The sequence below is a fragment of the Chinchilla lanigera genome, unplaced genomic scaffold (assembly GCF_000276665.1).
Source record: "Chinchilla lanigera isolate Chin_1 unplaced genomic scaffold, ChiLan1.0 scaffold00021, whole genome shotgun sequence".
Classification (NCBI taxonomy): domain Eukaryota; kingdom Metazoa; phylum Chordata; class Mammalia; order Rodentia; family Chinchillidae; genus Chinchilla; species Chinchilla lanigera.
In genome coordinates this window covers 28,914,150-28,932,292 of record NW_004955422.1, presented here as the reverse complement: position 1 = coordinate 28,932,292, position 18,143 = coordinate 28,914,150, and the positions used below count along the sequence as shown (strand labels likewise).

Below are 18,143 nucleotides of genomic sequence, written 5' to 3'. Positions count from 1 at the left end.
GTAATGTTGTATTGTTCCTATGCTATTTCATAAATAGTAGTATGTTTATTACTATGCGTTTCCTACAACAACCATTGAGAATAGTCAATGATTATTCAATTGGTCACTCATGTATAGCTCTATTTATTTTCTTTAGAAGCCATTTTGAAGATACCAAAGTATAACAACCATTGATAATCTCCTACCACTTTTGTCTGTAACTCACTATTATTTGTCTATTTCTTTTCCTGAGAAACTATCTTGTAGATAACAATATGTAAAACAACAACCATTGATAATTTCCTACCACTTTGTCTGTAATTTGGTAAGATCCCCTATTACTATGTTATCCTTCTTTTTCTCCTTAAAGTAATAAAAATAATTTTTAAAAAAATGAAAACAGGCAAAGGATCTGAAAAAGCACCTCACCAAAGGAGACAGAGTATATCTAGACCAAAAAACCATATGGAACGTATTCCACATTCTGTGTCACTAGGGAAATGCAAATTGAAACAACAGTGACACACTTAAAATGACTAAGATCCAAAAAATGCTGATGACACCAAATGCTGACAAAGATGTAGAGCAATAGGAACTCTCACTGCTGACAGGAATGCAGAATGATACAGAAGACAGTTGGCAGCTTCTTATAAGACTAAACACACCCTTACCGTGTGATCCAGCAACTGTGCTCATTGGTATTTATGCATCTGAGTTGAAAATTTATATCCATACAATATCCTGCACACAGGTGTTCACAGAATCTTTATTCATAATTACCACTTGCAGAGTATTTCACTTTTGAATGCTCCCTACTCATCCAGAATAGCTGTCTGTCTGTCTGTCTGTCTGTCTCTCTCTCTCTCTTCCTTCTTCCCCCCACCTTCAAAAAAACCATCTTCTTTGGTTTTTTTCTGGTACCAGGAATCGAATTCATGACCTCGCGCTTGCCAGGCAGGTGCTGTGCCACTGAGCTAAATCCCCAGCCCCAACCATCTTCTTTTATATTTTAAAAAATTACCATTTATATTCCTACCAGCAGTGAGAGTTGGAGATTAGGTTTTCAGCACATGAACTTTGGGGAACAGAGTCAAACCACAATGCTTCTCTTAAAAAATTAACCAAAAAAAACCCCCAAAAGCAAAACACAGAAGGATATATTTTGTGTTAGCTGTCGGCATGTACTCTTGTCCTGGGGAATGGCAAAAGAAGGCAAAGTAAGACCATCTATTCTAAGGCACAAATGACCTGCTTCAACCCAGTCTTGGTTATGGCGTTGAGTTTAAATGTAGGGAAAGCATTTCTTTAACCTTTCCCTATGACTTGGGATAAAACTGCCTCCTTAGTCCCTTGCCTGTCTTTAATTTTGTCACATGTCTTTCTCCATCACAGTATATTCTGACAGAAGGCTCTATCAGTTTGCATTCTCTTTGCATTCCTGCCCTTTTGGGGGTAGCAGTGACTACCACTTGTCTCCATGGCAGCATACTTCCTCTCTTCTAGAGAAATAGAATTCTTCAGGACACATGACCACCTAGAATGGGGGCTACACTCTCTACTCTTTCTTGCAGCAAAATATAGCCATGTAATTAAGCTCTGATTGTAAGTGGAAATGTGTTATAACAGCTTCCAGGAAACTTTCTTAACAGATGACTGATATAGGTTCTTTACCCCTTCTTTTTTATCTCTTCCCTTCTACCTCATTTCCTAGAACATACATGTGAAGGCTGGAGCTCCAGCTGCCACACTGGACTCTCACAAAAAGCTTCCAGTCCTCCTCCAGGTTTTTTTCTCAGAGGGTGTGACATGCACTGTCAGGGATCAATCAGATCCCTTAGAACAGGCTGGACTTTGTGCTGCCATTATCTGCGCCATTGTGCTGGAGAGTTTTTTTTTTTTTCCTAAAACTGTAAAAAGTCTCAGCTGCCAGTGTTCCTGGGAGACTGAAAGTGCCAAAGCATTAACCCCGCAGGGAGCAGTCCTCAATTAATGACTCTTGCTCCCTTCCCCCAGGTGGGATACCTCTGAGGCAAAGTGTCTTCCATCTTTTCCCAGACTTCCCCACAGGATTAAGCTTTGGTTACTCACGTGGTAACTTGTTTGACAACATTCTCTTTCCAAGCGCAGTTCCTACAGGAACATAGTTAGCAGTTTCACTTGTATCCATAAGATGAAAGTGAAATAATGGAGTTTTACATGGAAACTTGACTCATCCATCAATGTGACTAGCAACTTTGTGGAATAGGGCAAGAATTTCAAATAGTCATATTCTTGTGCCAGTCACAATGTAACAGCTATAGACATTTCACAGCTACACATTGTGAAATGGAATCTACAATACTAACAGTTTTGGCTATCACTTTAAGTCTAGAGGAGCATTTGGCAACCTATATTGCACTAGGATCAGCCACACCTACTATTTAGGTTGTCTGCAGCTACTTTAGCACTTCAATGACTGAGTTGAGTTATGCAACAGCAAGCAGAAACACCGAAACAACACCCAGGATTTGGAGGCAGATTTGTCCAGGTCAATAGGCACTGATCAGGATCATTCCCAAAATATCAGGCCCTGATCTCTGGTGGTCTAAGGCTTACATGAGATTAGCAAGCAGGAAGTACAGAGGCAGAATGGCTTATCAATTAGGGCTATGCATCACAGTGACCAGCTGTTTCTAAGAGAGAGGAGCAACCAGAACTGCAACAGGAACTATTACCTGAGCAACTACTGAAGTATACTGGGGGTGGGGGTGTTTTGTTACATTTTCCCCGCCTTTTAGTTTCTCCAGCAAATCTTTGCTGGCTTATGACATGTGATCTTTGAGAGAAGGCCCAACTAGAAACAGTAACGTTACTCTGGCAAGGTAGTAAGGGAGTTAATCTGATCTAGGAGGGTATCCAGTATGCCTTAGATGCTCATCAAATCTTGGTCAGGTGTTTGATTGATTGTTCTGTTTTCTTGGGGCAACCATCAATAGAGTTTAAGGCAAAAAACACAGCTAGCAGAGGGCAGGGAAGCAAGGACTGGGGTAAGCAACCTGAAAAGACACAACAATCAAGGGGAGTAATCCTATGAACTATATCCTCAGGTTTCAGCTGTGCATGGACTGGTCAGTGTCCAGAGTGACCAGAGCAAGGCTTTAAATGCATCGTCTCTTCAGAGTGAGCTGTCTCATCTAGGTAAATTTTTCAGCAGGTCTAAGGCTGGATTTCTGAAACTTGTAGAGGTAGTTAATATGTACCTGGGTTATATGCATGTGAACATCTACAGATATAGCTGATCTTTTAACTGGTTACAGGCTAGCTTTAAAAAAAAAAACAAAAAACAAAAAAAACCTTTCTAGAGCTTTGTGGCCTGTATGCTATATGTAGGTTTTATTTAATCTAATTCTTGAGTTACCTCTGTTACAAATGCAGGTGTTGTCACTGCCAATGATCAAGGGTAGGCCATAGCTAGAGATGATTTTTTATAGCAGGATCCTACAAACTTTTATTGTCTTTTCAGTATGGGTAGGGAATAGGAGGTCAGGGCCAGTGACACAGACACCGAATCCTGAACTGGTTTCAGGGGTATGGGTGCCAGTGCAGCAACTTGAGCTTGTAGAACATATGGTGAGGATAGGTCTTGTGGCTGGGGTTGATGTTTCAAATGGACCCCTAGAGGGGGCTTAGGCCTCTGGGCCAGATTATTTTGTGTTGCTGGTGGCAGGTTTCTAAACAGCAGCAAGATGTAGTAGATCATCCCTGCAAGACAGTTTTAGCCAAAATAATTTTGTCCAAGATGACAGTATAGCCTGTCAGACTTCATTCCTAGCAGAGCTACTTCCATCCATAAACAGGGTATACTCAGCATCTGTCAGGAAGTCCATTTTTAAAAGTCTAATCAGCTCAAGAACAGTTTATCAGACAGTGCCAGGAGTCATAGTCAGTTGCACCCAGTTCTCTGGGAAGGTACATGGTAGGATTGAGTGATTTTATTGACACAAGAGTTGGGTGGGGATTTTTGCATACAAGTCCTCAGTACTGGATGAGGTCCAGCATAGCATATGGCACCTGGACAGTTATGGCTTGGCCTAAGGTGAGCTTCTCAGCTTTCTTACTCAAAATGACAGTAGCTATTAGAATGTGGAGGCAAAGGGGGAGGCAGACCTACTGGATCCATGTATTTGCACAGGTAGGTCACTGGGCACTCCCAGGGGCTGACAGTCTGAGTAAGCATCATTGTTTTTGTGAACTCAAGGATCCAGATTTTATACAAGCCAGCAGCTCCAAGAAATTTGTGGAGTTTCTTTCTTGCAACCAGTTTCTGCCAGATGTTATAGCAGAGGTTTTGTGTCTTTCCAGCAAGCAACTTGAGCATCATTAATCAGAAGTGCTTTTTCAAAGATGAAAAGTTTTGAACCTCTGGGAGATTGAGTCCAGGTCAGTTGGCTTTTGAGTCCAGAATTGGGGTCTTTCCATTTAAAGGTGAGGAAGGGCTGGCTGACAGGAGCCAACTGAAGGCAGAAGGTGGCACTTTTTAGGTCTAGGCAGGTGTACCAGCAGGCTGTGGTTGGCAGAAGACTGAGGCAACATATATGGAGGGCAATTGTGGCAGCACTGGCAGCTCGGAGACCTTGAACTGACTTTACAGGCAAGAGAGATACAGTTTAGCAGATACTGTTTGCTCAGGGGACTGTGACAGAGCTGGAAGGGACAGAGAACCCGCAGAGAAAAGGTGTTGGGGGCTTGGCCAAATCTGTTGTTGGAGCCTCCCCAAAAGTAATGGGAGAGTTCTTAACCCATGTGTCAATTGATCTTGCCTAAGGTGATTAACAGTCTATCAGGCTGATGTGTGGCTGGATGCCCGTTTGTGCTTTCTAGGATATCTGATAGCAACAAGAGCTGTAGTGAGAGGTGCCATGGTTGATGGCTCCCAGGCTGTAAGTTTGTGCCTGGCAGGAGGGGTAAGAGGCAAGAGTACCAGTTGCCCCAGTGATGGTAATTTTTTTTGACAGAGGGAACTTCTGAAGGCCAAGAATTCTGTTCCATTGTCTACCAGGCCAAGAATTCTGTTCCATTGTCTTAGGGGCCCAATTTGATAGAGCTCTGTTTGTCCTATCTATTCAGCCCTCAAATGGTGCAACTTCTTTGTCAGGGATGACAGTCCAATTTTTCCTCAGTCAAAATGTGGAACTCAGAAGGAATTGTTAACAGTCATCTCGGTGGGTATTAGATGATGCCATCTGACCAGGATAGGCATGTAAGCAGAAGGCTCTGGAGAGTGCGCCTCTGTGGCTGAATGCAGGCAATGTCTAGCTGGAACCAGTTCAATTGGTTGGAATGAGATGAGTTGGGAGTGGGGAGTGAAGCTATACGTGTTGGCAGCAACTATGGCAGCTGAGGAGGATGCCAAGGTGGATTCTCAGGAAGAATGGGCCTCTTTTTCCTTTTTCATTCTTTGAGATACCGGGAGTGGTTTGGTTTCATTTTTAACTACACAAAAGCCCTTATTTCTGCAGTCAGGGACTGTGGGTTTTGACTAATTAATTCCTATCTCTGACTTCCTATGTGTGTGTTCTATAACCTTAAATGATGGTGCAACAGACAAAGGATGGGTGCTTCTCAGAGAGAGACCATTCAGATGCCTGCCTGGCCATGCCTCTCATGGGGACTTAGGCATGACTTAGCAAAGGAGGATGGGAGGCCTCCATTATGCTATATGTCAATCGTCATGGAACTGCAGGTAAGGGCCCAATCAGCCAGCATGACCAGTGCTTCCCAGTCTCAGCGCACAGATGAAACAGCCTATTGCTTATTCTGTCCAGTCCACTCACTCACACAATCATTCATAAGGCACTCAGAGGTTAAACATTCCAACTGCACTTACCTTGAGGGTGGCCTTAGCTAACAAGAGTTGATCAAGCTCTTCTGCTTGAATTGAGCAGGTCTGACAGACTGACTAACTGGGGTGCCCCCAGGGGTCTTACCAGAATCAGGCAGGCAGGCAGACAGACAGATAGACACAGACAGATTGCATCCTCCTCCCTTTGGGGTCTGATATGAGCCACTTGAGCAAGGAGCCAGAAATCCTCCTCCAGACCTCCAAGGGGACTCGAGAAATCTTGCAGGCACACCTTCCTGTTGGGACCTGGAGAGATCCTTGCTCTGTCCACAAATGAAATGATCTGTGACCAAAGAGGTCAGTACACTTGGTCTTCCTGGCCAACACACCAGATGCAATGGCAAGCAGAAATACTGAAACTACACCCAGAATTTGGAGACAGATTTGTCTAGGTCAATAGGCACTGATCAGGATCATTCCCAGAATATCAGGCCCTGATCTCTGGTGGTCTAGGCCTTATATGAGATAAGCAAGCAGGAAGTACAGAGGCAGAATGGCTTTTCAATTGTGGACTGGCTTATACAATGTGCATCATAGTGAGCAGCTATGCATCACAGTGATCCACTGTTTCTAGAAGACAAAAGCAACTGGAACTGAAACAGGAACTATTACCTGGGCAACTAAGAAACTGAAGTATACTGGCTAGGAAGGTCATTTTCTGTTACAGTAGAGACACAATCATATGGGCAGCAAGTCTAAACTATTTACTATATCTAAACTATTTACCAGCCTCTTTCTAGGAAAATCTTGTTAACAAAGCCCTGATTTGCAACATTTGCTGATTTTTTTAAACATTCCCATCATGGTCAATTTCAAGTTACCAAGCAGAGCTACATTATGACCTTCATGTGTTTTAGGCACTTTTGCTCTAGAGAACTCTTCTTCCATAATACAAACATAAACATATATAAAATTTTATGTTTATAAGTAAGACATACTTACAAATATATATTAAATATAGATCATAGTTACAGTTCATTGATATAAAAATGAATATATTATTATATATTAAAACATTTTCTTCAACCTAAAAGTTAATTTTTTATTTCTGATCTTAAAAGAAATTGGGAGCTGAGAGTGTAGCTCAGTAGAAGAGCATTTGCCTAGCATGAATTCAATCCCTAGCACTAGAAGGAGGAGAAAAAATTAATTTCCTGAAATATTATGTGGGCAGCACGTATGAGGAGAGGTTCTTGTGCACTCTGTCTCGGATCCTCATGGATAAGCTGGCCCAGCTGCAAATCCAATGCTGCTGAGCACAGAGCTGGGGAGAAATGAGGAGTAGCTCACCATTTAACAGTGTTTCTATCATGCATTTAAAAATGATTAAAGTGGTAAGTATACATTTTCCACAATAAAAAAAAAAGTATGAAAGAAACATGCTGGCCAGGCATGGTGGTGCATGTCTGTAATCCCATCACTTGGGAGGCTAAGGCAGGAGGATCACTGTGAGTTCAAGGCCAGCCTGTGCTACAGAGTTTAAGGCTAGCATGAACTGTATGAGAAAACTTGTCTCAAAAAAAAAAAAAAAAAAAAAAGAAAGAAAGAAAGAAAAGGAAAGGAAAGGAAAGGAAAGAAAAGAAAAAAGCCACTTTAGCTCCAGGGTTCTGGTGTATGTCAGATGGACACCAGGACATGGAAGCTCATTGGGGAAAATATGAAACATGAGAAGGAAAAATGGAAGTATTGAGGAATAATATGCAACTCATGAAGCTTTTGTCTTTATTAGTCATTTCTCTCAAGCACCCAGAAATGGTAAGATACATCCAGCACCCAACTTCCACCAGAACTAGTTATAAATCTGGAATCTGGCTTTCAATGTGAGACTGGCAAATCTTTCCTGTCATTCAAGCTTCTTCTCCTTTGGGGACAACATCTGACCTGCTACTCTTTAGGATGGTTGTGCAGGTCATAAGCATTCATGCGTATCACTGGCCGTAGTGGTGCATGCCTGTAATCCCAGCACTCAGGAGACTAAGGCAGGAGGATTGCCACATGTTAGTGGCCAGCTGGGCTACACAATGAGTTTAAGGCCAGCCTGGAATACATAGCAAGACACTGTCTCCAAAAAAAAAAAAAGGTTTATTGGTATGTTTCAGTGACTTACTACTGTATAATAAACCATTCCCAAACTTAAAACAACTAGGCTCAACTGGGAAGATTTTTTTCCACATAACGTTGGTGAGGTTATTCCTGTAGCTCTACTCAGTTGATAGCTGGGGTTGGAATGTCCAAGATGATATCATTGATATGTAGTGCTCAGCTGGAGTTTCTAGAATGTCTTGGAGCATTGACTGGATCTCAGTGCCTCTCCATAGGGCTCTGTAGTAGGGGAGCCAGATTTCATTACACCTTAGAGGGTGGAGGCGTAAGCTGCCGAGCCCCTTAAGGTTTACACCAAAAACTTGGGCTACATTTCTTAGTCAAAGAAAATGATCTGTCCCACCATACTCAAAAGGAGAATAGTCTACCTCTTGGCAGGAGAAACAGTATGCTCAACCAAGGAGGAGAGGGCTTGTTGGTAGTTATCTCTGCAGAAAAATCTACCACAGTAGAGTTCAGGTGTGAGTATTAGAATTCAACTGTCCACTGCCAAAAGATAGAATTAGAGAACTAAAACCTTTAACAACCATTTTAACATAATCCAAAGTGGTACAGCACACAGCAAATGTTTAGTAAGTGCTGACCATTATCATCATTAACCATGATTATTATTTTAACAATTTTTTAAACAGTCTGAGAAGAGAGCACTGGTATCCAGTTTACAGTGATATACATGGACCAAAGGAACTTTAAGGTCTTTCCCAATCTACATACCATTGTCTGAGTCTGTTCTTACTAATATTGGACACTGAAGCTTAGAAAGTTTGAGTGATTTGCCTCAAGTGATACACTTAGCTGTTTAGTATAGTGAAGGCTACATTCAAAGATGTCTCCCTTCACTAAGTATGCTGCTTTTCATTGATTCATATAATAATGTTTTGTGCCTGAGTGTATATATAAGCACATAATAATTGTTTGTTAATATAACCTATGTAATATTATGTCATTGGATCCTCATCATAAATCTATGATGTAGGTAATATAATAATCCCTTCCCAATTTTACAGATGACAATGTGGCAGAACAGGTAAAATAAAAGGCAGGATCCAGGGACTACATTAGAAAGGATATAGGATAGCCAGGTAAATATATAATACAAATTATTCTTAGAGTCTTGCTGCTGTAGGAGCCCAGGTGCCAACCACGGTGCTGAGTAGCAAGGTCCTAGGTAACCCTGGCAACGAGACGTTCTGCCAATAGTAAAGATGGCGCCCAGAGAGCAAGCGTGTTTCACACTCCCCCATTACCCAGAGGGCAGAGGGAGTAAGGGAGTTGCGCTCTCTGCCAGGAGCTAATATGGTTCCAGTAGTTTCACTGTCCTCTCTCTTCGCCTAATCCGCGATCAGATTATCTAGCCCAAGGTGTCCAGAACAAGTTAAATCACCTTCGCCTCTCTGATGACTGCGGTTACATGAGCGATTGCAGCTGGGCGACTACCTCTGAGTTAGTCTGTAACCAAGGAAGCACCACTTCCGCTGACGTCATCACGGCGACACGTGGATCCAAGATGGCGGCGGCGATGGTGAGTGAAGGAGACTCTGGGAGCCGGAGCTGGAGCAGGGCCCACCTGGCTATCCCAGGACCTTCCGGTGCCCCTTGCCTGGTCCCCAGCCACCTCCAGGACCCCTCCTCAGTATACCCCTCACTTGGCTCGACTCCCCCCAAATCCTCTTCCTAGCCTCGTACTCGGTCAGGTTTGTCAAGGCCAGGAGTTTCAGAAGGGGCGCCGTTTCGGAGGAAGACCTCGGCCACTGGCTCCGCGGGTTCCTATTCCTACTTCGGTCCCCGCCTCCTGTAGCTCCATTTCCCTAGTTCTCACCTCCCAGCCCTAACTCCTCCAAAGAACACCCTACCCCAATTCTTACTACCCTCGCTCCTCCTCTTCACGTCCAGACCCTGCTCTCCCCGCCTCCCCACCATTCTGACCACTGCTTGGAGGCGACCTCACCTCTGACCAGCCTCCTAACCCAAGCCCTGTCATCGCCACCCTTTCCGGTCCCCATCGCACACCCCTCTGGATTGCTGCTATCCCAGAGTATGCCCACCCTGTCTTCTACCCCCAGATCCTTTCCTACTCCCTTTTTTCTCCAATTCCTTGCCTATCTCCTAGGGTTTTTTTTTATCCCATTGATTCTCAAACTTTACTGTGCATAAAGAATCTTAAAGGGTCGTGGGGAGGCATGATAAAGTGCCATTTCTTGAACCTCTCCCAAAGATTATAACTTAGGTAGCGCTGGGCAATGCCTAGCTAGGAGTGTACATTTTTTTAAGCAGTCCGGTGATTATGAGGGAGGTGGTCGGTGAACTACATTTTGAAAAACGCTTCTATGCCTTCCTGGCTCCCACAGGGCCACACAGCCCCTTAGGGATGAAGGGTCATTATGATGAGGCTCCTTAGGATTGAAGTGTGCGTGGATAAAGATGAAAGTAAAAGACCTGTGCTTAGAGGGTGGGTCAGAGCCTTCTGGCTTCTGGTACAAAGCCGTGGAAATAAATCTTTAAAGGACTGTCCTTTTTTCCAGAAGTTCAGCTAGCATTCTGCTTGTTGGTAGACCGTAACTAAAATTGCAGTCATTTAGTCCAGAGAGATTTCCTGAGTCTTCCTGAGAATTGCTTCCTCAGCAGATAATTTTATCCTAGGAGTGGGTGATGAGGAAGACACAGAAAAGGATGTGACATTTGAACCTAAGCAAGGGAAGTGTCTTGCTTAGAGTCTTTGGTATTTGTTTTCTACAAACGGGTTGATTATTGACAGATAATGGCTTTTCTCCTTGTGTCAACTGACTGTTGACATATCTTTGTTTAATGAAGAAAGATTTCGTAGTCTGGGACTAGGGGGGTAGCTCAGTGGTAGAGCATGCATGAGGTCTTGGATGTGATCCCCAATACCAGAACCAAAAAAACCCCTTTTTAAAAATTTACAGCTTTACTGTACCTGAGTTGTACAGTCTCAGACTTTATTCTGAACCATGAGTGGGGCAAAACTCCAAAATAATATGTTGAAACCCATTTTTTTCCTTTACCACATTTAGAACAGGAATGGTGTAAGAATTTAAGAGGAAGTCACACCCTTTTGCCATAGGGGAAAAGGTTCAATAATGTTGCATAGCATCACCCTGGGAAATTCTTGCCCTCTTCAGAAGTTTTTAAAAGGTTATTAAGCTGCCAATACATATTCCTGCTACACATTTATTTAAATAGCAAAAACTTTTTAAATTTTTTGTGTTTTGAAACAAAAGTCTTATTGTGTAGTGCAGACTAGGCTTGAACTCACTGTATGCCCAACCTGGCAGCAAACTCACAGCAACCCTCCTGGCTCAGCCTCCTGAGTGCTAGGATTACAGGCATGCATCACCACACCCCAACTAATCAGCAAATTTTTGAGTACCTACTCTTTTAGAGGAATTGGAGGTGTAGTTGTAATTTAGGGTCCAGGTCTCTAGCTTTGTGGAGCTTTTCTAGTCTGAGAAGAAAGGTAGTGAACAAGTAATATATGAATAAGATAATGCCAGTGTGAAGCATAATGGCCAGGTAAAATTATTGTGAATCAGCATGACTGGCTGACACATCTACTGTATTTGAGATTGAGTGGTCAGAGAAGTCTCAGAGAAAGTGATAATGAGCTGAGACTTGGTTGACAAGAAAGAGCCAGCCATGCAAAGAGTGTTATGGGCAGAGGAAATGGAAAATTGTGAAGGTCAAGATAGCAGAAAGCCTGATACATTTGGGGAACACTGCAGAAGACTAGAGGGGCTAAAGCATGGTGGGAGTTGGGGGCCTTGTAAGAGAATGACTGATACAAGATGAAATTGAAGAGGGGCCAAGAGCAACTATGTTTTTAGAAGCGTGACTAGGTTTGTGGTGTAGTTTGTAATCTGTGGACTGCATTTTGAAATACCTACTAGGTTGTTCTGTTTGACTGCGTGGCTTCTATTCCCCTCCAGCACTCCATTTGGAGAGCCTGCTTGTTATACTCCAGACAGTCTGTTGAAAGGGGTGTGGATTTTATTCTCAGCGCACTAGAAAGCACAGTGAGTGTGTATCGTGCGACTTAGGGATATTGTACCATGCTAAAAACGGTAACTGATTTCAAGAGAGTATGTGAAGTCTTGCATGGTGGCACACACCTGTAATCCTAGTACTCTGGAGACTAAGAAAGGAGGATCATGAGTTTGAGGCTAGCCTGGGTTACATAGTGAGACCCTGTCTCAAAAAAAAAAAAAAAATGTGCTATGTACCGTGTGGTGTGTGCAGAAGCCAGTTAAAAGCCTGGTTATGAGCAGCTGCATGTGTGGTGCAATAGTGAAAAAGCAGGGAAGCAAATTGAATAGAATATATGTGTAAAAGGCAATGTGGAGTCACAGATGGGAGTTTGGTCTGTGCCAAGCACTTTATTACACGGAAGTCACAGTGGTCCCCATACCCTCATATACCTAGATTATTTCACAACTGTAGGGGTGGGGTGTGTAGATCTAACTTAGGGCGTATGTGTTTCTGAGGCAAGTCATACAACCGAAGAGGAACTAAACTAATGAATTCAGTGGCCATGGGAAAAGGCTGGGGTTTTGGTTTTTTCTTTTGTTTTGAAAGTTAGGGTTGTGAGTACACATTTCAAGGGCTTTTCCTTCTCTCTGTTAACTTGGTGAATGGCTCTTCCCCAAGGGCTGGGCTGCTCCCTTGCAGGTCTGGTTAGCGCAGTGCATATTTCCTGAACCTGCAGGGCAAGACTTCGGGAGGAGATAGTAACTGGTGTAAACTGAAGTTCTTTCTTTCTTTCTTTCTTTTTTTTGTCTTCTTCCTGCCTTGGACTGTTTAGATTATGGTATAAAGTTACAGGATATAGGTTTGATCTGGCTGGGTCTGAATTGAGAAGTAGGCTCATATCTTACTCTTTATGAGAAACTGCTTTGAGAATGTTCCTGTTTTTTGATGGGACCTGAAAAATGTATATTGAGTCCATAAGTCTAGAAATTTCAGTTTAGAGAATAAACTGTACTCTCATATATATCTTTCACACTGTTTTGGTTCTTGTTACAATTTTTTTAATGATTATAATTCATACTGTAAAACTTACCCTTTAAAATACACAATTTTATATTTTAGTAAATTTAGATGGTTGGACAACTACTATTACTAATTTCAGGGCATTTTTATCACCCCAAAAAGAAACATTAGCAGTCACTCCTGTTGTCCTCTTCCCACCCATGGCAATGTTAATTTACTTTCTGTCTCTGTGGATTTGCCTTTTTTGGACCTTGTATATAAAGAGAATACAATATATAGTCTTCTGTGCCTGGTTTCTTTTACTTTAATGTTTTTAAAGTTTATCTATGTTGTAGCATATATCAGTACTTCATTCCTTTTTATGGCTAAGTAATATTCCACAGCATGGTTAGACCACAGTTCGTCAATTCATCAGTTGATGGACGTTGGGATTATTCCTCCCCCCGCCCCCCTTTTTGGGTCTTTTTGAGACAGGGTTTCACTATGTAGTTCAGGCTGGCCATGTACTCATTTTGTAGCCCAGGATGACCTTGAACTCACAGCAATCCTGCTGCCTGGGCCTTCTGAGTGCTGAGATCTCAGGCATGCACTACTACACCTGGCTGTTTTCACTTTTTGGCCCTATTAGGTATTATGCTAATGTGAACATTTATCCAAGCTGGTACATGAATACCTTTTTTGGGTCAATTGCTCAGTCACTTCTCGTTATTTTGAGGGTGCTTGGGTTTAATCCAGTCTGCAGGCAAAGGAATGGACTGAAAGGCACCAAGATACCTTTGAGCTGATGGAGGCAGTGCCTGCAAGTACCCCCAGTCCCTGTCAGAAGCACAGGTTTTTCATGATGGAGTCTGACGCTCACCACAGGGCAGATGAATGGGAGAGTATGAACAGGAGGTAGAACACCTGAACTCTGACCAGCCTCCTGTGTGGGAAGCTGCTGCAGTCTCCTCTGGACCTCACGTATGGCTGGGCATCAGGGGCATAGTGGAATGAGCACTGGCCAGGAGTCAACAGCCTGGCTTAGTCCTAATACTGTCACTGACTGACTCAGTGCATAGCCTGAGCAAATTTCTTTGGCTTTCTTGGTCTATTTTCTTTCTTTTTTTTTTTTTTTTTTTTTTGGTACTGGGAATCAAATTCAGGACCTCATGATTGCCAGATAGGCACTGTGCCACTGAGCTTTATCCCCAGCTGCTCTTGGTCTGTTTTCCATGTGTCACATGTGCAATTGAGATTGGACTTCATGGTTTCTAAATTTCAAGTTGAAAATTCTGTGGTCTAGTACTCACATTGAAGGTGACTTTTGCTAGAATGCCTATAAAATAAAAAGATTTTTTTTTCTTTTCCCATAATCATAGTCTCTGATTTTTCCAAGTTGTTGTCTTGTGTTGCTGGTGTTGTCCGTCTGATCTCCGGAGTTGCCCCGCTTGGCACATACTCTGCAGGAGCCACTGTGTCCTGGGAGCTGAGATGCTAAGCACAAACCATGGTTAAATGTGTTTCTCTGAGGGGTCTCTTTAGAAGAGCACCCTTAATCTCCCCAGGAAGTACTGAGACTGCATTAAGTTGCCTCTTGGTTTCTCTTTTACTGCTTGGACAAAAGTTCCCCTTTGATCTTGGCATTAAAGAGGCAGGTTGCAGAATGTTGGAGAAGGTTGAGTTTTGATCTCTAGACACTGGCGGGAAAGTGGGAAGGACCCAGGATGAGTGGGCCATATGGCCACAGATGAATGATAGGCTCCATCTACCTCCAAACCTGCTTTGATCCCTGAACCATTTACTGACACTAGTGTTTCCCAAATGGGGCATGGATAGGGACATTCAGGACTACTGCATCTCATACCTCTTCATTGCTTTCTTTCTAAACCTGATTTCTTATCTATGCGTAATCCATTAAACCTCCCAGGACTTGAAATCCTGGCCTAAGAGTTGGCTTAAGAATCTTTCCTAGAATCCCAAATACTGTGACTTTAGACTGGTTTTATAATGTGGGCAGACTGCCCCTGTAAGCTTGGTGTGTGTGTGTGCACGCACGTTACTGCTACTGGAGATTGAACCCAAGGAGACCTGAGCTACATCCCTGGCCCTTTCTTAAATTCTAAGAAAGGGTCTTGATAAATTGCCCAGGCTGAATATGAACCTGTGACCCTGGCTTTTCTTTTCTTTTTTCCTTTCTTCCTCTGTCTCCCCTTTATGGTAAAATATACATAAATTAAATTTGCTATTTTAACCATTTGTGAATGCCCAGTTCAGAACATTAAGTACATTCACAATATTATGCAATCAACACCGCCATCCATCTTCATAACTTGCATCATCCTGTATTGATTCAGTTTCCTGAAATGGAGATGATAATTTCCTCAAAAGGATTATTGTGATTAAATGAAATATGAAAAGAAAGTGCCTAGCACAAAGATGGCACTCTGACTTCAAGGTTTGAAGAATTGCAGAAGTGCCTATCTAAGCCTGTTGCTTGGGCTACCTGAGAGTTTTTTGTAAATACCCAAGGCAGAGAGGAAAGGGCAGCACATTTCTGCATGTTCCAGCCTCATGGTTGAAGTCTGGCTGCCTGTTACTTTGTGAAGGTGGTTATTAGTTGCACCTGAATTTTCACAGCCTGCTGGGAGGTCTTTCCCACTCATGTAATAGTTTTGAGTCTTTTTATGTGTCTCTACTCAGTAGCTGTTCTGTATCTATGGGCTCTGAAATGCTACATTTTCAAAGTCTCCAGTGGCTAATTTGGTTCTGGGTGATTTTTTGTTTTCTTTTTCTCTGTGAGTTCTTTAGCTCCATGGGACTGCTTGGTAAGTAGCCTTCATTCTCCTGTAGTTGAATTCTTAGGGAACTTTAACTGATTGGGTAATTGATTTCAGTTAATTGTTGGCAAACTGCACCCTCCCCCCAGTCTTTTTTTTTCTTTTGTCTTCTTTTCCTACCACTATCCCCTTCTTTAATTTAAGGAGCAATTACTGGTGTAGTCTTAAAATGGTAGCTGTCTTTAAGAAAAGGAAGCATTTAGCTTTCTGTGATGAAGGTGCTTTTTGTAGCAGGAGAGACATAGAAGGAATAGATTAGCCAGACTTTATGGCTACATGATGCTCTTTATGGGAGGAGAGACTGTAAAGCAGAGGGTTTCAGAAAAGGAAAGGTTAACTTCTGGTCACAGAGAAATGTGAGTAAATGAAATAATTTTCAGTTCTCAGGGGAAATTTCCTATTTTCTTTGGAAGAAATTAATTATTTACACCTTTCAAACTAAGTAGGGAAAAATTTGGAGAGTAAAGGGGACTTTTTGTGCTATCAGCCCCTTCTTTGAGCTGCTACTTGGACCTTGAGAGCTTCTTTGTAGGTTCTAGCAGAGGTGTGCAGCTACTTGTATACCCTTGACCAAAGAATGGTCCTCTATTGGGGGTGCTTGTTCTCTTTGACCAAGGAAGCACGTAGCTTCTGGAGGGACACACATGGAGCATCAAGGGAGGAAGCATCTGTGCCTAGCCAGCCAGATCAGCCAAGTCAACCCTGGCGATCAATGGGATGACAGATGTCACAGCCAGATCACCTTGAGCTGCTGTTTGGGAGAGGTTTTTCTGAATGTTTCAAAAATAAAAGACAGGAAGAAAGAACCTTGATTCTTAGGTCTCTTGAGCTTATAACTTTCCAGGTCACCCATATCTTTGCCTGTGATGGAATATTGAATTACTGCACAGAAGGCTTCTTTCTAGATTGCCATCACCTTGTTCCTTGATGGGATGCTTTTGAAGTCTCATGACTTGTATATCAAGTAGAATGATGCTAGATGAGCTAGTCCACATCTGTTAGGATTCTGTCTCCTTTCATGGTTCTGAACATGCAAAAATATGTTTGCTAAATACTTAACCAATTTTTCATACTGGACCTCACATGGAAATTACTGAGACGATCAATTAAAAATTTAAGCCAGGTGTGGTGGTGCATGCCTGCAGTCCCAGCACTTAGGAGGCTGAGACAGAAGGATTGTTACAAGTTCAAGGCCAGCCTGGGCTACATAGTGAGTCCAGGCCAGCCTGAACTACATGGCAAGACCCTGTCTCAAAAAAACAAAAAAGAAAAATTCTGAAGAATTTCTCAAGAAGCAGGTACTTTTTATTATACCTTTCTTAAGAAATGAACTGTCAGCAGCCATTTTCTGCCAGGCTGTCAGGACTGAAGATAGTAATGGAGTGATAGAATTGCAAAAAGTTGGGACAGTGTATATTATTAAGTTGATTTTCCTGAAATCATATGTCTGTTGTGTATAGTGGAACACTTTTTTTTGTGAAAGCAGCGTATGTAGTTTTTACAAGATCCTCAGAGGGATTTGAAACACTCTCTGATGTGAGGAATTGGTGGTTTGTCCGGTTACCTGCAAACTTGATAGCAGAATCCTTTGTGTCTCACTCTTAACTTTGTTATCCCTCACTTGGAACTCATCTAGGTGTTTTGAGACGCAACTCATATTTTTACTTTCTTAAAGGGTGATCGTGTACATCAGAAAAGGTTAGTATAAGAAAACTAAAAATACTAAAGTGTGCATAATAATATATATAATATATAATTTTATTTGTCAACTAAAAAGAAAAGCTATAAAGTTGAGTGTAATGGCACACATCTATAATCCCAGCAGTTACGAGGCTGAGGCAGGGGGATCACAGGTTGAAGCCCAGCCTGGGCAACTCAGCAACTTGGTAAGACCATACCTAAAAATAACAAAGGGCTAAGGATGGGCTCAGCTGAGCCTTCTGGTTCCATCCCCAGTATTGCCATGGATGGATGGATGGATGGGTTGGTGGATGAAAAGAGACAATGAGACCCTGAGGGAAGGAGGGAGGAAGAAAGGAAGGAAAGCACAAAACTACTTCTAATTCATTCGTCAGCCCTTGCTTTTAAAAATATCTGTAGAAAAATTTTACACATACAATGCCTACTTTTTTTTATTTTAAAAATAAAAGGAGGAAAACATTAACAGACAGACAACCTTTTACAAAATAGCAAAAGAACAGTACAGACAGTACAGAGTTATAAACAAAGTGGTAGGAAATTAACAATGCTTATTGTATTACATATTGATATCTTCAAAGTGGTTTCTCATGAAAACAGATAGAGACATGCAATATTGATCAGTCAAGGACTCATTGACCATTTCTTTCAGCAAAGAAATA

General features: G+C 42.3%; 1 protein-coding gene across 2 annotated transcripts in view; it reads left to right on the top strand.

Moving 5' to 3' along the window:
• Positions 1-3,046: 3,046 nt before the first annotated feature.
• Positions 3,047-18,143, top strand: part of Tm9sf4 (transmembrane 9 superfamily protein member 4) — a 57,270-nt gene continuing 42,173 nt past the window's right edge. The window contains exons 1-2 of one of the 2 annotated variants that reach the window (XM_013514057.1): positions 3,047-3,156; positions 9,310-9,485. In XM_013514057.1, the coding sequence (XP_013369511.1) occupies positions 9,375-9,485 (111 nt within the window). In that variant the 5' untranslated portion in view covers positions 3,047-3,156; positions 9,310-9,374. Of the gene's footprint in view, positions 3,157-5,128; positions 5,181-9,309; positions 9,486-18,143 lie in introns of those variants that run through there. The other variant, XM_005384878.2, reaches the window with a different exon arrangement.